Here is a 20,554-nt window from a genome sequence, read left to right on the forward strand (position 1 = left end):
TGTAATTAGATGGGCAGGCTGTTCTTTGTGCCTAGGAAGTATTCTGTTAAAATGATCACTGTCAATTACTTTTCATTACAGAAGTGGGACAGCTAGAAGTTGGGTCTCACGTTTGCCCATTCATAATTAAACAAATTAATATTTATATTAATACCTCTTAAATATTTCCCCATGTGTACCCCACCGACACTGCATAGCTACTGAAGCTCACCTTAAATAAGAATCAATACATGCTCCTTTCCACACTATTGGTCTTCCTCATCCCAGCCTTCCCAAATATTTCAAGATTTTGTATATCACATAGGAGAACATGTATTTTCAGAGTTCTTCATTTCATGAATAATGTTTCAGATTCTGCTGCTGCAAATGTAGTCATTCTCAAAAAAAAAAAAAAAAATCCTAAACCCAGTAATTTCCATAGCCGTATGAAAATACCATAGAGCCAAAATGCAAGCTCCCTGACTATACTTCAAGGCAATGTATCAGTGGACATGCTACACTGGAACAATTAATGATTTAAGTATGGATTATTAAAGACATTAAATATGTAAGGCTACAAAAGCTCCAAAGTAGAAACAAAACTCCATCTTAAAAATTAATGAAGATAAGATGGATCAGTTTTCACATTCACATTACAGAGTCAGGGTATCAATACACTGTGATTACGCACTAGCCCTCAACTTAATTCCATCCACAGCAAATCAGTTCTGGGTAATGTCTCATACATTCCCACTGAGGATAATTACATTGTTATCATTGTTATAGCTACCATAAGAAACACCCATTAAGTGAAGATAATTTGCTGATAGGAAGCAGTATGACTGCAAACAACTAAAACTCTCACACTGGCACATTTTCTAGCAGGATTTTTAGAACATGAAACAAAGGAATATTTAGCAGAAATAATAATTATAAAGCCATGCCTTCATGTTATAGCTCAGCTGATCTGTAAGCTACCATTTCTTCAACTTCCAACCACACAGTTCAACTACACTCTTATGCTGGCTGCAGGAGCTGTCATGGCAGAAAAACCAACAGAGAAATATTTAGCTTTTGCCTTTTTTTCCTCTCTGAATTGGAGCACTGCAGAGTCAGATGAGACAAGCACAGTAGACAGCTGTGGCCAGAATTGCATGGGGGTTCCTTTTCACCCACTGTAACATGAAACCACTGCCCACATTGCCTATTCACACTATCATTTAAGCTAATAAGATAATTACATACTGGCATATTTCACCACTGCCATGTGGTTCTGTTGGTATTTTGAACAAAGAATTGTACAAATTGGCGAGAAAGTCATTCATAAATCAACGCTGCAATAGCACATCACTGGCATGGTGAGTCATACACCTTAATATCTACTTATGCCTGGCATAAGAAAACGTAATTCCTTGAAAGTTCTGGTTCAGTCACAAATCCTCTGTGGCAGTCCACCTTTCTGACAGGCTGGAGTTCTTTAGACAGCCTAAACAAAGTTTCTAGTTGTAACCCTGCAGAAGGGCTTTAAGATCATACATTTTGCTCTGTCTTGTGCCAAAAATCTAGCTTGGTTAGTGAGAAAAGACTATTCTGTAAAACAGCAGGTACCTCAAGCACCTCGCGATTTTAAAGAAGAATGTCCTACATAAGAGATATCTTGCATGAACAGGCTCTAAATCAAGACAGGTGATCTACTGGCACTGTTAAGAATACCACACTTCAGCGCAAACATTTGTTGAAAGAAAATGTTCACAAAGCACTAGGTTTTTCTAAACAAATTTGACACTGAACAAAAAAAATTCATAACCATAAAAAAGTTCAGCATTATTGGTCCACACTAAACTACGGAGATTGCCTTAGAGAAACAAGTTGATTTGCACTTCAGCTCCATTACTTTTTGTTCTTCTTCAACTTCCAGCTGAAGTGTTATCCAACACAGCAGGAGCACGACAAGAGACAGCTGAAGAAAAAAACCAAACCTGTATTTCCTCTACTTTCTCAGGCCAAGTGGTCTGACTCTCAGAGTCAAGATTCACAGTTTGTCAGCTAACTTCCAGCTAGCTGTATGTCTCTCCCCTCTCCACACGCAAAGGAAGCCTTACAAACTAGTATCTGGAGCACAAAGGAGTGCAGAAGGTGACATGTAAGCTACATTTGAGCCATAGTTTATTAGATGAGGGGTCTTGCTGCAGAGGCTTCAATACCTATGGCACTAAAATGTACCATTTTAGTGCACATTTCATACACCATCTATATACCTAGGAAAATATTGACAAACGCTTTTTGAGAGTACTCATGTTAACATGTACGAATTGCTTTTTTTTCCACGGTGCTCAAAATCTCACTTCCTGCCTGCTCTTCATGAAGAGTTACTTGAACAATTGAACTCTACTTGCAATAAAAGAAGATAAAAAGCATAGTCCATGCAAAAATACAGCAAGTCTGTTGCCAGAAAATGCGCACATCCATATTTGAAAAATAATATATTTCATAATATAATATATTATGAAAACATAAGACTGATAGAAGAGAGGTATCTTAAAGTACAAATAAAAAATTGAGAGCCCAACTCAGCACTCTGTTGAGGAACCACTTCCTGCTGTGGCTTTCCATTAAAAAGTGAGATTATATTGTACTAACAGTGGGTTAAATTAATCCCAGGAGATCCTCATCACATTCTGTCCTCAGTGTAGTCAGTCCCATATTGTTCTTTTCAGCATATGTCTCTAAAATTCAGCACCGCTCACACGTTTGTATAAAAACAGTTTCAATGCACTACTAAATGCTACATTTATACTTAAGCTAAAGGAAACTGGGATACTTTGATAACAAAAGATATCCAAAAGACATACATCCACACAGTGGTTAATATCATTCTAAATATAGATATATTCCATAGATTAACAGATTTCAATCCACAAAGATTTATCTAGTAGTAATTCTAATGCATTATTTATATCCTCCTAAAACAGCTTACTTTTAGAAAACAGATTGGTCTGCTGTGCTGTGCTGTGCTGTGCTGCAGAGGGAAACAACATACTGTCACAGCAGCTACAAAAATGGTGTTCTGCTTTTCAGTTTAGTAGTTCCCTGCAGAAGACGTTTGCTTATTCAAAAGAAATTTGTTTGTTTAGCATTTTTTCTAATGCATAAAACCAAAATTCAGTTTCCTAGTATTTAAAAATCAGTATTTCTCTTTACTGTAACATAATTAACATTTTCATTTTGATCTGGATTTTGGACCCACCTCAAGGAGAGTACTACTTAACAGTACAAGCTGTGTCACTATGCAGCCAAGACAAACCACCACCAGGAACCACCAGGCCTGTATCTGATCTTCAGATACAATCAATCTCTTCACATGTCTTTTGATACAGCTTTGCCTGTTTTGCCTCAAGTGAGACTGAGCACCAAAACCACTTAAAATACGGGAAAAATGCAAATAATACAAAGTATATATAAATGTATGTGGGCACAAAAGATTTCGCTGTGGCATTTATGCTGGAACAAGCGGCTGATGCCTTGGCATAGCCGTGATATTAGCAGCAAGCACAGAGCAAACAGCCGGTGTTCTCATGCTCCCTAGCTTGTTGAGACCTTGGAATCTTACACTAAGACCCGTGAGTTAATAAGAAAAGAATGCATTAGATGGAAAACATGAAGATAAGGGGCACATCTGTGGTAAACAGTGGGTTGCACTCTTATCACTGCAGCTGCGGGTTTCTCACAGGTGGAAATTCACTGGGGTAGCTGCTGACTGGGTACAGAAACACTGTATAAGGTTTGCATCGCCTCAATAACAGTGATCTCCCACGGGGTCTGTGCCTTAATCACTACAAACGTATATGCAATGGTACATTGGTACATTTTCCTCTTTGCTATTCTAGAATACCACTTCTCCCATATTGTCAATAAAACAAACGAGTAGTTCTCCAAATCATAGAAAACCTGCCAACCTTGCTGCTAATCGGGAATAATATACTTAGTAGTACCTGCTTCTATACGGTGCAAGATTAAGTCTCTGAGACCTCAACAGATATGGCAAATTAAGTCTATTTGGTATGCATTGGACTTGAGGAATATAAGAAAATCAATCTGACTGAAGAACAGCAGGTCCTGTCTAGGACATGCAGCTTCTGGAAGAGCTGGCAGGTCTGCTACCATGGGGCCTTCGTTATACAGATTTTTGGTTTATAATTGGTATTTTTTCCTTTTGCAAAGTTCATGTACAGTATTTCCCACATTAGAGCACTTCAGAGACTTCTATGTGTAGCGATTAAGTCATGACAACATCGGCTGTTTGCTCTGTGCTTGCTGCTAATATCATGGCTATGCCAAGGCATCAGCTGCTTGTCCCAGCATACATGCCACAGTGAAATCTTTCATGTCCGCACCTATGTTTACCTAGCTTCCCAAATTCATATCTGTAGATAAAACTTAACACACTATAAATTGTGGCTGAAATTAACAAAGATGATACTGAGAAAATACAGAAAAAGGAAGAACTTAGGTTTGTTTACATATGAATGACTGGTACCCAGTTTTTACCTTTTTTCTAGTATCTCAGGTGTAACATTCCATTCTAATCACACATACATTGTTTTTAAAAAAAAAAGCCAGAATGCTCAAAAACCATCAATGCTTTTCAATTCAGAGAGCCTATTGAATATAACACTCCACATTACACCACTTCTTCCACGATTTAATGTTTCTTCTCCTTTACCATGCCTGCTGTCAAGCCATTTTTCATGTTTTAATGAACATTCTTTGCTCAGTTTCTTATAAAATACGGGGCTTTCTATGACTTATTTCTTTAAGCTATGGATTGTTTTTCATGAAAACTAATACAGCAATATCAATAGTGGAGTAAGTACAAGGCTAGGCTGAATGAGGCTTTCAGCAACCTGATCTAGTGCAAAGTGTTACTGCCCATTGCAGGGGGGCTGGAACTAGATCACCTTTAAGGTCCCTTCCAACCCAAACCATTCTATGATGTCATGATTCTAAGTACACAGCTGGAGTTCTGTTTTTCCAGTAAAGTGCCTTTCAGAGCTGCACTGTAATTCTAGCTCTCCTCTTCCTGCGATATGCTATTTTTAATCTACAAATGGAAGCTGAACTATTTTAAATTAGATTTATTCGATCTTGTAATTTTACATTTTTTTTTAAAAAAAAAAAGTCCAAGGAATTGTTTCTTCTTCCCTTGATTTTCTTTTTAGACACTTCTTTATTTTCTATACAGCTTTTAAAAAACCATGAATTAAAATTTTTGCATTTACAGAAGAACTAGAAAATCACCTTTCTCCACCAGTTGCTTCCTCTCAGTCTCCCTCCCTAAGATCACATCTTAGTTCTCAAGCTGCTAGCTAATTATTTGCAGTTTGCTTCAGAATCAGGTATTGGAAGTGCACTTTAACAGAAGGTCTAAATCACAATCAAAACTCAAAATTAACTTTAAAAGCATTGAACAAAATATAAATGAAATAGATAATGTCATTAAAAGCTGATTTTGCATATTTCTATAATCCTACAACACAGATCAGTTAGAGTCATGCAAGCTCTCCTCACACTGTACATAGAAGAAATGATATATGGAATGCATGAAAATAAGATCACTTACAATTTTTCAAATTATTCAACCTACAAAAGATTATTTGATTAACCTTTTGTCAAACTGTTGTATTTCCTTTGTAAAGACTATGAGGGGGAAGCCTCAGTTAATGAAGATGAGTATGTTTCTCTCTGACTGATGGCAATACTGTTTTAACTTAAATATATATATATGTTTGGTTTTGTTTTAGTTTTTATTTTTAGTTTTTATTTATTTTAAGACTTTTTTTAAAGAATGGTCAAGAGCAACGAAACTGGTGAATGGGCTGGAGAACGGGCCTTGTAGGGGGCGGCTGGGGGAGCTGGGGGTGTTTGGCCTGGAGAGGAGGAGGCTGGGGAGAGACCTCATTGCTCTCTGCGGCTACCTGGGAGGAGGTTGGGGCGGGGGGGGCTCTGGGCTCTTCTCCCGGGTGGCGGGGAGACAGGACAGGAGAAGGTGGCCTCAGGCTCCGCCAGGGGGAGGTTTGGGCTGGACATTGGGAAAGGAATTTTCGCGGAGGGTGTCGTTGGGAGGTGGTTGGGTCGCCTTCCCTGGAGGTGTTTGGGGGACGGGTGGACGAGGTGCTGAGGGACATGGTTTAGTGTTTGATAGGAATGGTTGGACTCGATGATCCAGTGGGTCTCTTCCAACCTCGTGATTCTATATGATTCTATGATTTCCAAAATAATAAGATTATTGCTGAATTAGAATGTTTATTTTCTTCATGTTCACTTGTCCAAATGTTTTTGTGCTCATACGCCAATCTCCAGGCTTTAGAAACAAGACATCAAATTTCCTAATGCTTAAATGAAGGGGGAAATAATTTTAATTAGAAACATGATTAAAAATTACTGATAATGGGAACGGACAGATTTCTAGCATCTTCACAAAACCCTGATATACTCATGGAAGAAAACTAAAAAAAGAAAAAAACGCCCACATACTCCATTCTCCATAATTTGAAATCATATTAAATGTGAAGCAAAGTCACATATAAAGGAAACCTTTCCTTTCTGATATGTAATCATTTTAGTTTAGGTATTGATATAAAGCATTAGGGAAACACATGATATCAGAAAGAGCACTGCACCAAATAAAACTTTGGCAATAGCTAGCTTCAAAAAATATATGTCGTATATGTTGTCATAGCTTTACAGACATAACAGTGTTAGAAAACAACATAGGAATCTTTTGCTTTATTTAACTTATTGGTACAAGCTTGTTCTTTAGATGTGAAAAAGACATTCATATGTCCAAAAGACTGCCAACTTCTTCAGCTGTAACAGGAGATGCTATTTTTCCCCGTACTTAATTCTGAAATGCAGCTACCATATAATATTTCTTCAGCATTTTGCAACACTATACAAAATTCATGTCACTAATTTGCTACTTTAATTGTTCCATTTCGTACTAGAAATAGTGATTGCTTATCAGCTTCAGAAACACCAGTTTGTATGAAATCTATTCTGTTCTGTTCTACTTGTCAGACATCTTTTTGATACATACGGTGCCTTCTACTTCTCAGTGACTGCCTGCAGTTTTACCTAAAAAATAGTGGAAGAAATGTGAAGGAAAAAGAATTATTTTCAGATAGCATTATTTTCTTCCAAACACAGACATGAGGGAAAAAACCCCCAACCTTAGAAGCTGAATGAAGTAAATTAAATAGGAGTAGTGGATAAGAAACATTCATAGGTCACCATAAAGCATGAAGAAACAGTTCTTTTAAAAAAAAAAAAAAAGATTGGGAGTTTAATTATCCCAGATGTTAGGAGCCTCTTCTTTCCTGAAAAAAAATATTTTTGAATGTGGAGCAGACAGAAGCAATTTGGGTCCCTCTGTTGCCAGTAGGCAGACTCCATCCTGCATGTACACCACTGAGCCTGCACCAGTTCAGGCCTCCGGGATAAGTCAGGTCAGCTCACAGAATCACTCCTGGTTTATATACTCCAGCGTAATAACAGTGTGCATTCTGCCACAACACGTTTATGGGCACATATTGGTTTACTGCAAGACAGAAAAAAAGGTTTGACAGAGAAAGTTATCAAATTACAAAATAAACTTGAAGCAGACTACAAAGATATTCCAAAGACAGAACAGGTCTGTTCTATTGGACTGCTCTCCACAAAAGCTTTAATTAAAGATAAAATGGGATGCACGTTATCTTTAACAGGGAACTTAGAAGAGATTCATTTCACATCAAGGTTCTACTGCACTGAGTATTTCCTAAAAGCACTTAAATTAAATACTTCCCATTATCATTTATCAAGAGCCTTTCACTCCATCCACTCAGAAGTTTATGCTTTTCTCTCTTTATCAAGTTTTGCTATCTAGTTTCTTAAGCATACATGGTAAGTATGTTGTAAATCATGGTTACAAAGTATGACAGATCAGCTTCCTATTACAAGTACCACTGTGACAAATCCACATTTTTACAAGGAGTGTCAAAACACTGAAGAAAGAGGATGGCAAGTGGAACTTGCAAGAAAAGGGAACATACAAACTGGCACATGAGAGGGGAGTAGCCACAAAAAGAAGTGAGTGGCAGAGGAGAACCCCCTTTTTGCAGTATGTCAGACTGTACCCATATGGAATATTCTAAGACTATTACAATGACATACCTATCTGACACAGGAATGATTTCTTGAGTAAATGCTACTTTTCTGATGAGAGTTAGTATGTTTGCTCTTCCTGGTCACACCATATTTTGTAGCAGGAATTTTACAATGAGGATTTATCTTTTAAAGGCATACATATTATTAGTCTTTCCGCTGAATTTTCAAACAAACCCCTGTATTATTAATTTTAAGTTATATTCCTTGCCTTCCTCCCCACACCAAAAACTGCATGACCACCTACAGTCTTTAATTCTGTTCTGCTTGATGTGGTTTCAGGAAGGAAACCATAGCTGTATAATTGATAAGAACACGTAACACTTCTGTTAGTGTTGTAGATAAAATATTCACTGACTAAAACCTAATATTTTAAATAGAAACTATCAGTTCTTTAGTCAAAGAAAAAATAGTTGTGTAACAACAAATAATAAATATAAACATTTTAAAAACTTGACTTTTTCTTAACTGTAAAGTTAACTCAAACTGTCATTACTTAAAAGTTTGGAAATCCTGAAATGCTAGGGCTTCTCATTTAGAATATCTGAACATGTAGGTTTCCTTTAATCACATTGATTAAATTTTACTGTATTTTTTTGCCCCTTAAAATTTATGATCACATCACAAAACAATAAGAAGACCAAGACGAACTAGTTATACATACCCACCAAGGTCTGAATTTACACAGAAAAAAACTAATTAGGCTGAATTAGAAAAACTACATTTAGGAAGAGGACATAAATCTTTGTTGGCAAGATACCTGACTCTGGACAGTACCACAATAAACCAGTACTAAAAACCAGTATCAAAAAAAGTCACAATGATTTATAGAAGTTAGCCAAACTTTTTTTAAAAAATCATAATTAATTTTAAACACCTACTTGCTTCTGTAGCCACTGTTCTTGCCTTCTTTGTTTTATCCTCAAGATTTTCAAGTTGTTTCTTTTTCTCTTATTGAGCTTTTGGTTGAAGGAAATACTTGTAGGTTGCACAAGACCCACAGGTGTGATGTATTGTTCCCCTTCTACAGAACTAGTAGGTGAAGAACGTTTCACCACAATAGGTGACCCATCAGCAATGGCACTCCCAGAAAACTGTCCAGTAGCTTCAAAATCACATTCACTTTCTGTTTCTCTGTGTTGTAATGGGGTATACGAAGTAACGGAATGATACCGTTCCTGAAAAGAACTATCCTCTTTCCTACCGGACTCTAATTGCAAGTCACTTCGTGTGTAAACAGATCGATTTGCATTTTGCCCATGGTAAATTGCTCCTGTACTGCAAGTTCTGCAAAATCCAGGTGACAAAACAAATGTGTCTCTGATATTTAAATCCAAACTATGTGATCTTCGGTGAAAAGGTTTTACAGCGCATGCATCATTCACAGGATAGGAAGCAGAAAGATTTCTTTTTTGATCTAATGCCTTTAAGGGAATTGTTTTCCTTTTCATCTCAAACCCGGCAGCTCTTATTTCTAGACAAAGTGTTTCCTTTAACATTCCAGTACCATTATTTCTAGCTATGTATGAAAGCCCTTGATTTTTTATTTCCAAAGCTGCAGTTACCACTTCATGGCAAGTATCCCTGCCAAAGACAGACTGAATTTTGGAGGGAGGTAAGTGTTTTCCTGATGATTTTGCCAATTTAACAGAGAAAGCTGGCTGACAGTCTGTCCGGCTTTTGCAGAAATGTATATTTACTAACTGTCCACAGGAACATTTTGTGTGTGAACAAAGTTAAAACCCCTTAAGCAGCCTTCACAGAATGGACAGTGTAGTCTCCCAGTTCTCCACTGTGTCTATTGACAAGAAAAGAATAAACCCCAACACCCAACTTATTAATTGTAAACAAATAATTAAGAAATCAGTACTACAGTTACTTTTATCCATTAACAAAAAGATTTACTTTTTTTATTTTTCAAGCACAATAAAGGAGATTTCAGAGCAGCAATAAAACCCTCTATATATAATGTTCTGGTCAAAATACTGCCTGCTGCAGTGATAACTAATTCTAAGAAACCTAGAACACACATTTCAAAATGTAGTCACTTTGAAGTAAGTTTTAAATTTGTCCACAGATAGACTAACACTGCAATACTAATGAAAACATTAGATCCTTTAAAGCAGTGAAATCAATTTACCATGTTAATCTGGAATTGGCAAGCACTGTTTCTCAGTCGAGTCTTCTGAATGCTGATACATTTCTTGCATACAAAGAAGATTTCTCACAAAGAGAACATAACTTTTTACTTTGCTTACTCCATAAAAGCTTGAAATGGTACTTGTATATTGGTGTAGATAGCATTACAACACAATCTGCATGCAGCTACCATGACAAATCCTTAATACTCTATCTATAAGGAGATAGTTATTTTCATTGTCTGCAATTCTGTGAATTTAATTTCAATCCTAAAGGCACTTTTTCAAAAGAAAATGCATATCAAAATCTTTCAACTCCTAGGTACTTGCCCCATTACTAATATTTTCAGTAAATATATGCATCTTTCAGCAAAAACATTTATGAGGATTAAAGTTATGCAAGTGGTTTGTAGGATCAAAGCCCAGAGGAGAAACAACATTATCAACTCCAGTCACACATTACTCACTACTATGCCTAAAGCAGGACTGAGCCATGAATACAGAAACTGCCTAGCATTTTTTGTTAAAGCATTGCATTCAGTTGCAAATATCTTTCAAGGTAGTTTGGGAAGAGGATTCCATGACTGATGCTTGTCTCATCAAAAGTTTCATATGTTTTCAGTAAAACCTATTTTGCAGTTTCAGGAAAAAAAAATCTTGAGTAGAAAATAGTTCTTTTTCACCTGTGACACAAGAAAAAGTTCTGGAAACATTTAAGAAACTGGCTACTGCCTTGTGGGTTAAAATCTCAAAATTTCAGGAAGTATCAAAGATGTACAGTTCATTGCACCTATGAGAACCTGTTTAACCTACGCATGGATAAAAATATCTAGGGGAAAAGAATATCTCAGTTTATATATGCCCAAAGGCTTTCAAAATCCTGCAAATTCCTCGGATGTGCAGTCTCTTTCAGCTTTTGAGGCTGAATGTGTGCATATGCCAGTCTCAAACAAGAATTAAGCTGCTTCAGAGATTTACTATCAGGCTCCCACACTCTATTTTCCAGATGCCATGGGCTAGGAAGCAAAACCAGGGAAAGGCACTTTCTAGTGCCTTCAGTGAGTCTGGCATTCAGGCACTATGGAATAGTAACCTGGACTTCCAGATGGAGAGGAGGAGTGATCCACAAAGGTTAGGGAAGAAGGCTAGGAGTCTGTGACAGTAATGAAGATAAAGGACATCTCTATGCCCTATGTGCACAAAGACTGGGAGATAACATGCAGTACAAGAGAGTTTGGGACTGATTTATCATGAGTTTGGCAACAGACTGTGGAAGCATTGACTCAGTTAAAGAAGTAACAGCATACTAGTGGAGGAGGTGATAGGGGGAAAATCAGTAAGATCTGAAAAGGAGCTGAGGGTACACATATTTAATGACGGACTGCAGAAAAAAGGAAAACTGGGAAGGGTTAGCCAAAGAAGCTTCGACAAGTCATGAGGAAATGGAAACGCAGACCAATAAAGGTCACTAGCGGCACTAGCTAGAGATTTGTAATTATTTAAGGTTATCTATATACTAATGTGTGTACGAAACCGACTAAGATTGGTTAAGAACAGGGACAGATGGCAAAAAAAGAACTGGCTGGGAAGCAGTGGGTTTTTACAGCCTGCAAATAGACTTCATGCTTATGTAAAACAATTTAGCTTTTGATTCAAGAGTCATACAGGACAAAATAACACGTGATTACAAAATTATTCAGAGCTGGCTCTGAGGAGAAGTTAGAATTGTTCCAAAATCCCACACATTCATCCATAAGCCCAAAGGATCTCTCAAGAGAAGTTAGAAACAGATGATTCCTAGGATATTAAAGGACAAAATGAATGTTAGGATGTTGAAGGTGTTCACAAAGAATTGCATTTTCTGCCTCTGCCAGCAGAGGAGCATGGCTCCTTTGCAATACTGAACAAATATTTTAAGCCTTTTTTGAGCAGTCTATGGGTTTTAATATCCTGATTCTCTAGGCTTCCAAATGCAGGAGACTAGCCATTTACAGCTAAAGATGAAAAAAGTATTAGTATCAATACTGAAACCAATTTCACTGAAATAATATGACATGCAAATTACTGTAAAAAAAATACATCCTAATGATCAGGCATTCAAGATTAGGCAATTCTGTAAAGTAGGGAAATATAAGTCCTGACACAAGAAAATCAAGACTGTGCTTATAACTCTTTTATTTTTACAAATTCAGAAAATCAACGATGATCACTTTGAAAACAGTTCCTTTCTGGGTTGACACACAGCTGCGTAGGATGCTGCCAATGTTGAAAGCAATTCCACATGCTTTCACATCTTCTACCAACAAAAAAAGTGTACTTTTGAGCACTGACTTCATCTTTGGGAAGAGGGAGCCAGGTCTGGTGAGCTGAGTGCATGCTTAAGCACAGCGATGCTATTAGTTAAAAGCCACTTCACAGATGAAGCACATTGACATTTTCCGACTGAGAGTAAAAAAGTGCCTGTATTTGAACATGTGTCCACTTGTACTAAGTGATCGAGTTCAGCTTTGTCTCCCTGTGGCAGGTTAGAACATGTTCTATAACCATCTTCATCTCTCTCCTCCCAGTCTTGGCTCCTCAGCTATAGAATTGGCCTCAGGGCTTTTGTTTTAGGACCTTGTGTCTCATCATCCCTAATTCCTCCCCCCAGGATTAATGTTTCTGAAACAGATACACTATTTTGTCATGCACTATTGAAGTATGAGTTCATTAAGTTAAAAAAAGAATTTAATTGTTTAATGAAATAAAACAGAGCAAAACAATGAAGGAAGACGAAACACATTTCCTTATTTTTTGAATGCTTATTTTTACAGTCATAACATTTTTTTTCTTTGTGTACCATTTTCAGGGTGGATTTGGTTAGATCAGAAGTTACCAGTAACATTGTAAAACTTAAGATACTGGAGTCTAAGCAAAAAGGAATACAGATACCATTTGACCCTCAAAATCAAAGACTCATCATAGAAAAGCTGCAGGGCAAAAGAAAAGCACTGTTTCTGCTATGCAACAACATTAACTTCTAGACTCGAGAACAGACTCAAGTGAAGCAATCAGTACAACAGGAAAATTATGAGATGGTTTGTGATTTTAGAACGGCAGTTAAAAAGCAATGACACTGGCTTGTCATCAGACCTTTGAGTGTGCTGGAAGGTAACTGATTTCTATTCATATGACATAACAGCATATTAAATATAAAAGATGTCTCAACATATTCCAACAACTGATCTCATAACAACACCCTAGTCCAGCTTTATGGAGAAACATGCTTTTTACTGTCAACATATGTGTTTGTATTGCAAGATATGATCATAGAATCATAGAATAACCAGGTTGGAAAAGACCCATTGGATCATCGAGTCCAACCATTCCTATCAAACACTAAACCATGCCCCTCAGCACCTCGTCCACCTGTGCCTTAAACACCTCCAGGGAAGGTGACTCAACCACCTCCCTGGACAGCCTGTTCCAGTGCCCAATGACACGTTCTGTGAAGAAATTTTTACTAATGTCCAGCCTAAACCTCCCCTGGTGGAGCTTGAGGCCATTCCTTCTTGTCCTGTCCCCTGTCCCTTGGGAGAAGAGGCCAGCACCCTCCTCTCCACAACCTCCTTTCAGGTAGTTGTAGAGAGCAATGAGGTCTCCCCTCAGCCTCCTCTTCTCCAGGCTAAACAACCCCAGCTCTCTCAGCCGCTCCTCATAAGGCCTGTTCTCCAGCCCCTTCACCAGCTTTGTTGCTCTTCTCTGGACTCACTCCAGAGCCTCAACATCCTTCTTGTGGTGAGGGGCCCAGAACTGAACATAGTATCCGAGGAGTGGTCTCACCGGTACTGAGTACAGAGGGAGAATAACCTGCCTGGACCTGCTGGTCACACCATTTCTGATACAAGCCCAGATGTCATTGGCCTTCTTGGTCACCTGGGCACACTACTGGCTCATGATCAGTCGGCTGTCAACCAACACCCCCAGGTCCCTCTCCTCCAGGCAGCTTTCTAGACAGACTTCTCCCAGTCTGTAGCTCTGCACAGGGTTGTTGTGCCCCAAGTGCAGGACCCGGCATATGGCCTTGTTAAACCTCATGCCATTGGACTCTGCCCAGCGGTCCAGCCTGTTCAGATCCCTTTGCAGAGCCTCCCGACCCTCCAGCAGATCAACACTTCCACCCAGCTTAGTGTCGTCCCAGGGCTGGACCCAGCACTGAGCCCTGGGGAGCACCACTTGTCACTGGCCTCCAGCTGGAGTTAACTCCATTTCCCACCACTCTCTGGGCCCGGCCATCCAACCAGTTTTCCCCCCAGGAGAGTGTGCGCCTGTCCAGGCCAGAGGCTGACAGTTTCCGAAGCAGAATGCTGTGAGAAACTGTGTCAAAGGCTTTACTGAAGTCCAGGAAGATACATCCACAGCCTTTCCCTCATCCAGCAGCCGAGTCACTTTGTCATAGAAGGCGATCAGGTTAGTCTGGCAAGACCTGCCTTTTGTGAACCCGTGTTGACTGGGCCTGATCACCCGGTTCTCTTGCATGTGCTTCATGGTAGCACTCCAGATCACCTGCTCCATGACTTTCCCTGGCACTGAGGTCAGACTGATAGGCCTGTAGTTCCCTGGATCCTCCCTGTGACCCTTCTTGTAGATGAGCACAACATCCGCCACCCTCCAGTCCAGTGGGACTTCCCCAGTCTTCCAGGACTGTTGGAAGATGATGGAAAGGGGTTTGGCCAGCACATCCGCCAGCTCCTTCAATACCCTTGGATGAATCCCATCCGGCCCCATAGACTTGTGGGTGTCTAGTCAGGCTAGCAAGGCTCTGACCACCTCCTCTTGGACCACGGGAGCCTCATTTTGCTCCTCTGGCTCCTGGGTTTGTGCACAGACGGAACAACTTTCTTCACAATTAAAGACTGAGGCAAAGAAGGCATTAAGTACCTCAGCCTTTTCCTCATCCCCTGTCACTGTTGTTCCTTCTGCATCCAACAGGGACTGTATATTCTCCCTTGTCCTCCTTTTATTATTTATATATTTATAGAAGGATTTTTTGTTATCTTTCACAGACTTTGCCAATCTGATTTCTAGTTGAGCCTTAGCCCTTCTGATTTTTTCTCTACACAATGATGATGAAGGCAAACCTAAATCCAAAGCCTAGATAATTAATATAATTCTAAGCATTGATAAAAAATGCAGAGGTGCCCATCAAAGTTATATGGACAAACAAATAAATTCATCTACAAATGGGCAGAACAGAATTTAGCACTTGCAGGTCTGGGCATACGCAAGAAAAAAATAAGAGGGGAAAAAGGCATCTGTAAATGGTAATGATAGATATTACTGAGAAATATTCCCTCAGTTATAAGGTCTCTGTAACAGATGTGGACCTCGGCAGAAAAGTGCCCTTGAAATTTGTTCCTCTTGCTTACTTCACATTTTGACTGAAAAAGATGCAAGCCAAAAAAAAAGATCTACCTTTTCAACGACACATTTTACCCACTTTGTAATGGCTTCTAAGTTCACATGTCGTACGTTGCAAGACTCCCAAGAAGCAGCTGAAGGCTGCGATGTCTGATAAAGAAAATATTATTGTACTGATACTCCGCATTCATGTAAGCTTGTTGCGTTTGAATATGGCCAGAAATCAGCTTCCCGGATTCCTAGTATTATAAACAGATGATAAAACTCAAAGATGTTAGTGCATTCTATAAGCTAATCATGAGGTAGATGCTGTCATAAATACTCTGCTTCTGAATCTAAGGACATTGGACAGACTCCACTGTGTAGATGGAGGCGTTTGGAGGTGGTTTTGTTTTGTTAACAAGAACAGAAAGTATGTAACTGCTGATCTCCCAAGTATATTCAGAAATTGATTTCAGAACCACTATCAGTGGGCAAAATTTTCCAGTAAAGCTGGGAAAATTTAAGTTGTAGTTGATAAGACGACTGTGGTCAGTACCACACAAGTATGCCACAAACAGTTTTCAATTCATTTTCTAATGCTTCTTAGATCAAGCAGCAGAGAAACCAGGGCCTCTTGTCAACTTCTGAGTTTTCACTGAAATCACGTGGCCAACTGAAGAGAAACCAAAATCTAAAAACCTAGTATTTTCCTAACCAATACTCAAAACCTAACTACCTTTAAGCACCGAAGAGACAGAAGTTTGCTGCCTGGAGAAGGACCTGGGGGTGTTGGTTGACAGCCGACTAAACATGAGCCAGCATTGTGCCCAGGTGGCCAAGAAGACCAATGGCATCTGGGCTTGTATCAGAAATGGTGTGACCAGCAGGTCCAGGCAGGTTATTCTCCCTCTGTACTCAGTACCGGTGAGACCACTCCTCGGATACTATGTTCAGTTCTGGGCCCCTCAACACAAGAAGGATGTTGAGGTTCTGAAGTGAGTCCAGAGAAGAGCAACAAAGCTGGTGAGGGGCGTTATGAGAACAAGTCTTATGAGGAGCGGCTGAGAGAGCTGGGGTTGTTTAGCCTGGAGAAAAGGAGGCTGAGGGGAGACCTTATTGCTCTCTACAGCTACCTGAAAGGAGGTTGTGGAGAGCAGGGAGCTGGCCTCTTCTCCCAAGTGACAGGGGACAGGATGAGAGGAAATGGCCTCAAGCTCTGCCAGGGGAGGTTCAGGCTGTACATTAGGAAAAAACATTTCACGGAAAGGGTCACTGGGCACTGGCAGAGGCTGTCCAGGGAGGTGGTTGAGTCACCTTCCCTGGAGGTGTTTAAGGGATGGGTAGATGAGGCGCTGAGGGGTGTGGTTTAGTGACTGATGGGAATGGTTGGACTGATGATCCAGTGGGTCCTTTCCAATCTAGCGATTCTATGATTCTCTGAAGTGTAATGAAATATTTTAGTATGGTTTAGAATGTCAGTAAAGTTATAAAGATAGCTAAAAATACAAGGAAACTCTGGTGAGTGTTGAAGTCTTAAAATCGGTTGTTAAAATTTATGAATATGGAAAATCACTGACTCCTATGTCACGAAATTCACAAGAATGAATGTTTCATTATGCTCATAACTGAAAGTGGGGCTAAACCCTGAAGACACAAACTTTCAGAAATTCTCCATGTAATGACACCAGACAGACAGATGCATTTGACATGTGCTATCTCCTTCCTCCCATCTGTGGAGAGTATCGGTACTTCAACCTGGACGGAGTTCTGCCTTACAGTTTTTGAAGATTTGAACTGAACATTTGTTTTAAGATTTTTCTCTTTTACTTGTATTTCAGCTATGTCTTTGACTGAAGGTCTAAAATTCATCAGGGAAAGCTGACAGAAAATCACAGAATCATAGAATCACCAGGTTGGAAGAGACCTCTTGGGTCCTTGAATCCAACCATTCCTATCAATCACTAAACCATGTCCCTAAGCACCTCATCCACCCACCTTTTAAACACCTCCAGGGATGGTGACTCAACCACCTCCCTGGGCAGCCTCTGCCAGTGCCCGATGACCCTTTCTGTGAAAAATTTCTTTCTGATATCTAGTCTGAACCTCCCCTGGCAGAGCTTGAGGCAATTCCCCCTCGTCCTGTCCCCTGACACTTGGGAGAAGAGGCCAGCACCCTCCTCTCCACAACCTCCTTTCAGGTAGTTGTAGAGAGCAATAAGGTCTCCCCTCAGCCTCCTCTTCTCAAGGCTAAACAACCCCAGCTCCCGCAGCCGCTCCTCGTAAGACTTGTTCTCCAACCCCTCACCAGCTTCTGTGCTCTTCTCTGGACTCGCTCCAGAGCCTCAACATCCTTCTTGTGGTGAGGGGCCCAGAACTGAACACAGTATTCGAGATATTACTCCTGTCATCATAACACAATCTTTGCCTCTCAGTGTGCCAGAGAGCAGTGCTAAATTAGATCTTTTATATGTGCTATCTACATAACTACAGAAGGAACTGAAATCTTGGGGACTTGATGGTAGAGCTCTACCAGCAATTAAAAGCTCCACCATGGGATACAGACCAAGATACCTCCTCCTTTTCACTACATTTCTTCCATGAAAGTTGAAATTTCCACTCTCTCTCCTGGTCAAAAACACTTAAAACCATGCACAAAATAAAAACTGCTCAAGTATAATGCACCTCAAGCTCTGTAAGGGGACTGATTAAAATGCCCTTTATTAATAATACTAATTATACAAGGATCTTAAAACTTAATAACTTTGTTCCTACCTGGTTATATCCTTCTCCAATGCCCAAAATAATGCTATTGTGTTTCTAGTGCATTAATAAAGAAGATCAACATTTTCCCTTCTACTTGCTTCTTCATTTTGATTCAAGATCACAGGATGTAGGCACAGTCGACTTGGCACATTTGGAAAGACTAACTCTTTATGGTTACTGGCAGGAAATACTCTGTCATTATTTTACTTTGTAAGATTATTTTTCCATTTATTTTAATAAATACGATGCAAATTAGTAAGTGGCATTTTAGCCTGGCAGGTCATTACCACCCTTAGGGTAGGCTAGTCTTCTGAATTATTTTTGTGCACAGACTATCCCCTACTTTTTCAAAATGAGCAGTAAAATTTTCTGATGTAGGGGGCAGTTAACTACAGAAGTGGAAATTAGCATCAGTATTTAAAACATACCTTTGAAACAATTAGCTCTCTGTTAAGGGATATTAAAACAAAACATGACTGCATTAGAATCGACAAAACCAGAACCCTTTTTTATATAAAAAGTACTAACACTGTATACTCTATACAAGCTAGGAGTCAAATGTATAATGAATATCAGCCTTCATGCCACAGAACATAAGGATGATCACTGCCTACTTGGCTTCAGTAGCACTACTGCTTACATTACTCTCTACAGAATTGTCCATAGTACTTAGCTCCATAAGAGTTTAATCACCAAGTGAAGGCAAGTCTATTACTTCTTTCTTTAAAACCAATGGCACCTGAAAAAGCTACAAACTCTCTCCAGATGCTGTACTTACATCATACAGTTCTCTTCCACGACATTTGGCAAGGGAAACAGAATTTGTTACATATTTTCTACATTTGCAGCAACGCCGAACATCAGCCTCTCGCTTACTCATTTCAACTTGTGATTCTTCAGCTCTGTACAGCTGCCTGCAAAGACCACAAAACATACAATTTAGTCACCCATCAAAACCACATATGCTTTCCTCTTGTGACCCAGAAGTCCATCAGTAGTCTCTTCATGATAGAGGAGACTAAAATCATTTTTATAAACATTATCTGATTTTGTAAAGCATGCCACCTAGACATTTTAAACAGCTAAACAAAACATCTGTTTTTAATTCCAGGTTGCATATAGAACTAGAAAGCAAGCAAGCACTGTTCTACTCCAAAATAAAAGCTCTTTTAAAAAATATATACACTTATAAAGTTCCTTCTTAGTTCTGCATATACCTTTCATTTAAAAAAGCACTTTTGTGAAAAAAGTAATATGTAATTAAATTATAAAAATGTAATAAAATTAATGAAATATATCATAGATGTAATAACCTGCACAGGACATGTTGCATTTTGCATAACCAAGAGTGCTGACAGTAAATTAATTGGAAAATAGGAGTTCAAATTGCAAATGCTTTTTTAGACTATAGTACAGTCAGCTGAAGTAGTCTTCTGGCCTAGTAGAATTTAAAAAGGAAAATTCCTGTAGATCTATCAAAATTCTGCATATACGTGCAGCTCTTACAGAGGACAGAAGAAATGCTACAAATGCACACTAACACACTGCAGAGGTTTCTACATGTATCATGGTAGAAAACAGCAAATTTGATGTTTCTGATTCGTCATATTATAATTCCTTTTTAGTTTGATTTGCACGTAACTTCAACTAGAACCCAAATAAAAGCACACAAACACAGGATTTTGAAGTTTTTTTATTTTTAGTTAAATGCAGTCTAACCATACTGCTCTGGATATATTTTTTAAGTTTTTATTTGTCTTATTTACCATCTAAAACTATTAAAAGGCATCTTGTTCTCACTTTGTTTGGTTTTTCAGCAAAAAATGTCAAAATAAAGATCAAAGATTCCAATGTGGCACTTGGAAACGAGATAATGTCACTCACTAGGCATATTTGTTGTGGCTGAAATGCTTTCAAATCAGCTGCTTTGTGTGAGCTCCTATTTGCTTCCAGAAGAGCATGTAGATATGAAAGAAGAGATCATTTGTTATAAGTTATATAAGAAGAGATTATATCATATATAAGAAGAGATTATTTGTTATAAGTCCCATCTACAAGAAGGGTCGCAGGGAGGACCCAGGGAACTACAG

At 39.0% G+C, this 20,554-nt stretch overlaps 1 protein-coding gene across 1 annotated transcript in view; it reads right to left on the bottom strand.

The window, feature by feature from the left end:
* RNF180 (ring finger protein 180) overlaps nt 1-19,370 on the bottom strand; it is a 61,427-nt gene extending 42,057 nt beyond the window's left edge. Inside the window, 4 exon segments of the mRNA XM_069879878.1 lie at nt 9,063-9,910; nt 9,913-9,979; nt 15,774-15,869; nt 19,243-19,370. Of these exon segments, the coding sequence (XP_069735979.1) occupies nt 9,063-9,910; nt 9,913-9,979; nt 15,774-15,869; nt 19,243-19,344 (1,113 nt within the window). The 5' untranslated portion in view covers nt 19,345-19,370.
* Between the last annotated feature and the right edge of the window lie 1,184 nt (nt 19,371-20,554).

The sequence above is a fragment of the Phaenicophaeus curvirostris genome, chromosome Z, assembly GCF_032191515.1.
Source record: "Phaenicophaeus curvirostris isolate KB17595 chromosome Z, BPBGC_Pcur_1.0, whole genome shotgun sequence".
NCBI classification, from domain to species: Eukaryota; Metazoa; Chordata; class Aves; order Cuculiformes; family Cuculidae; genus Phaenicophaeus; species Phaenicophaeus curvirostris.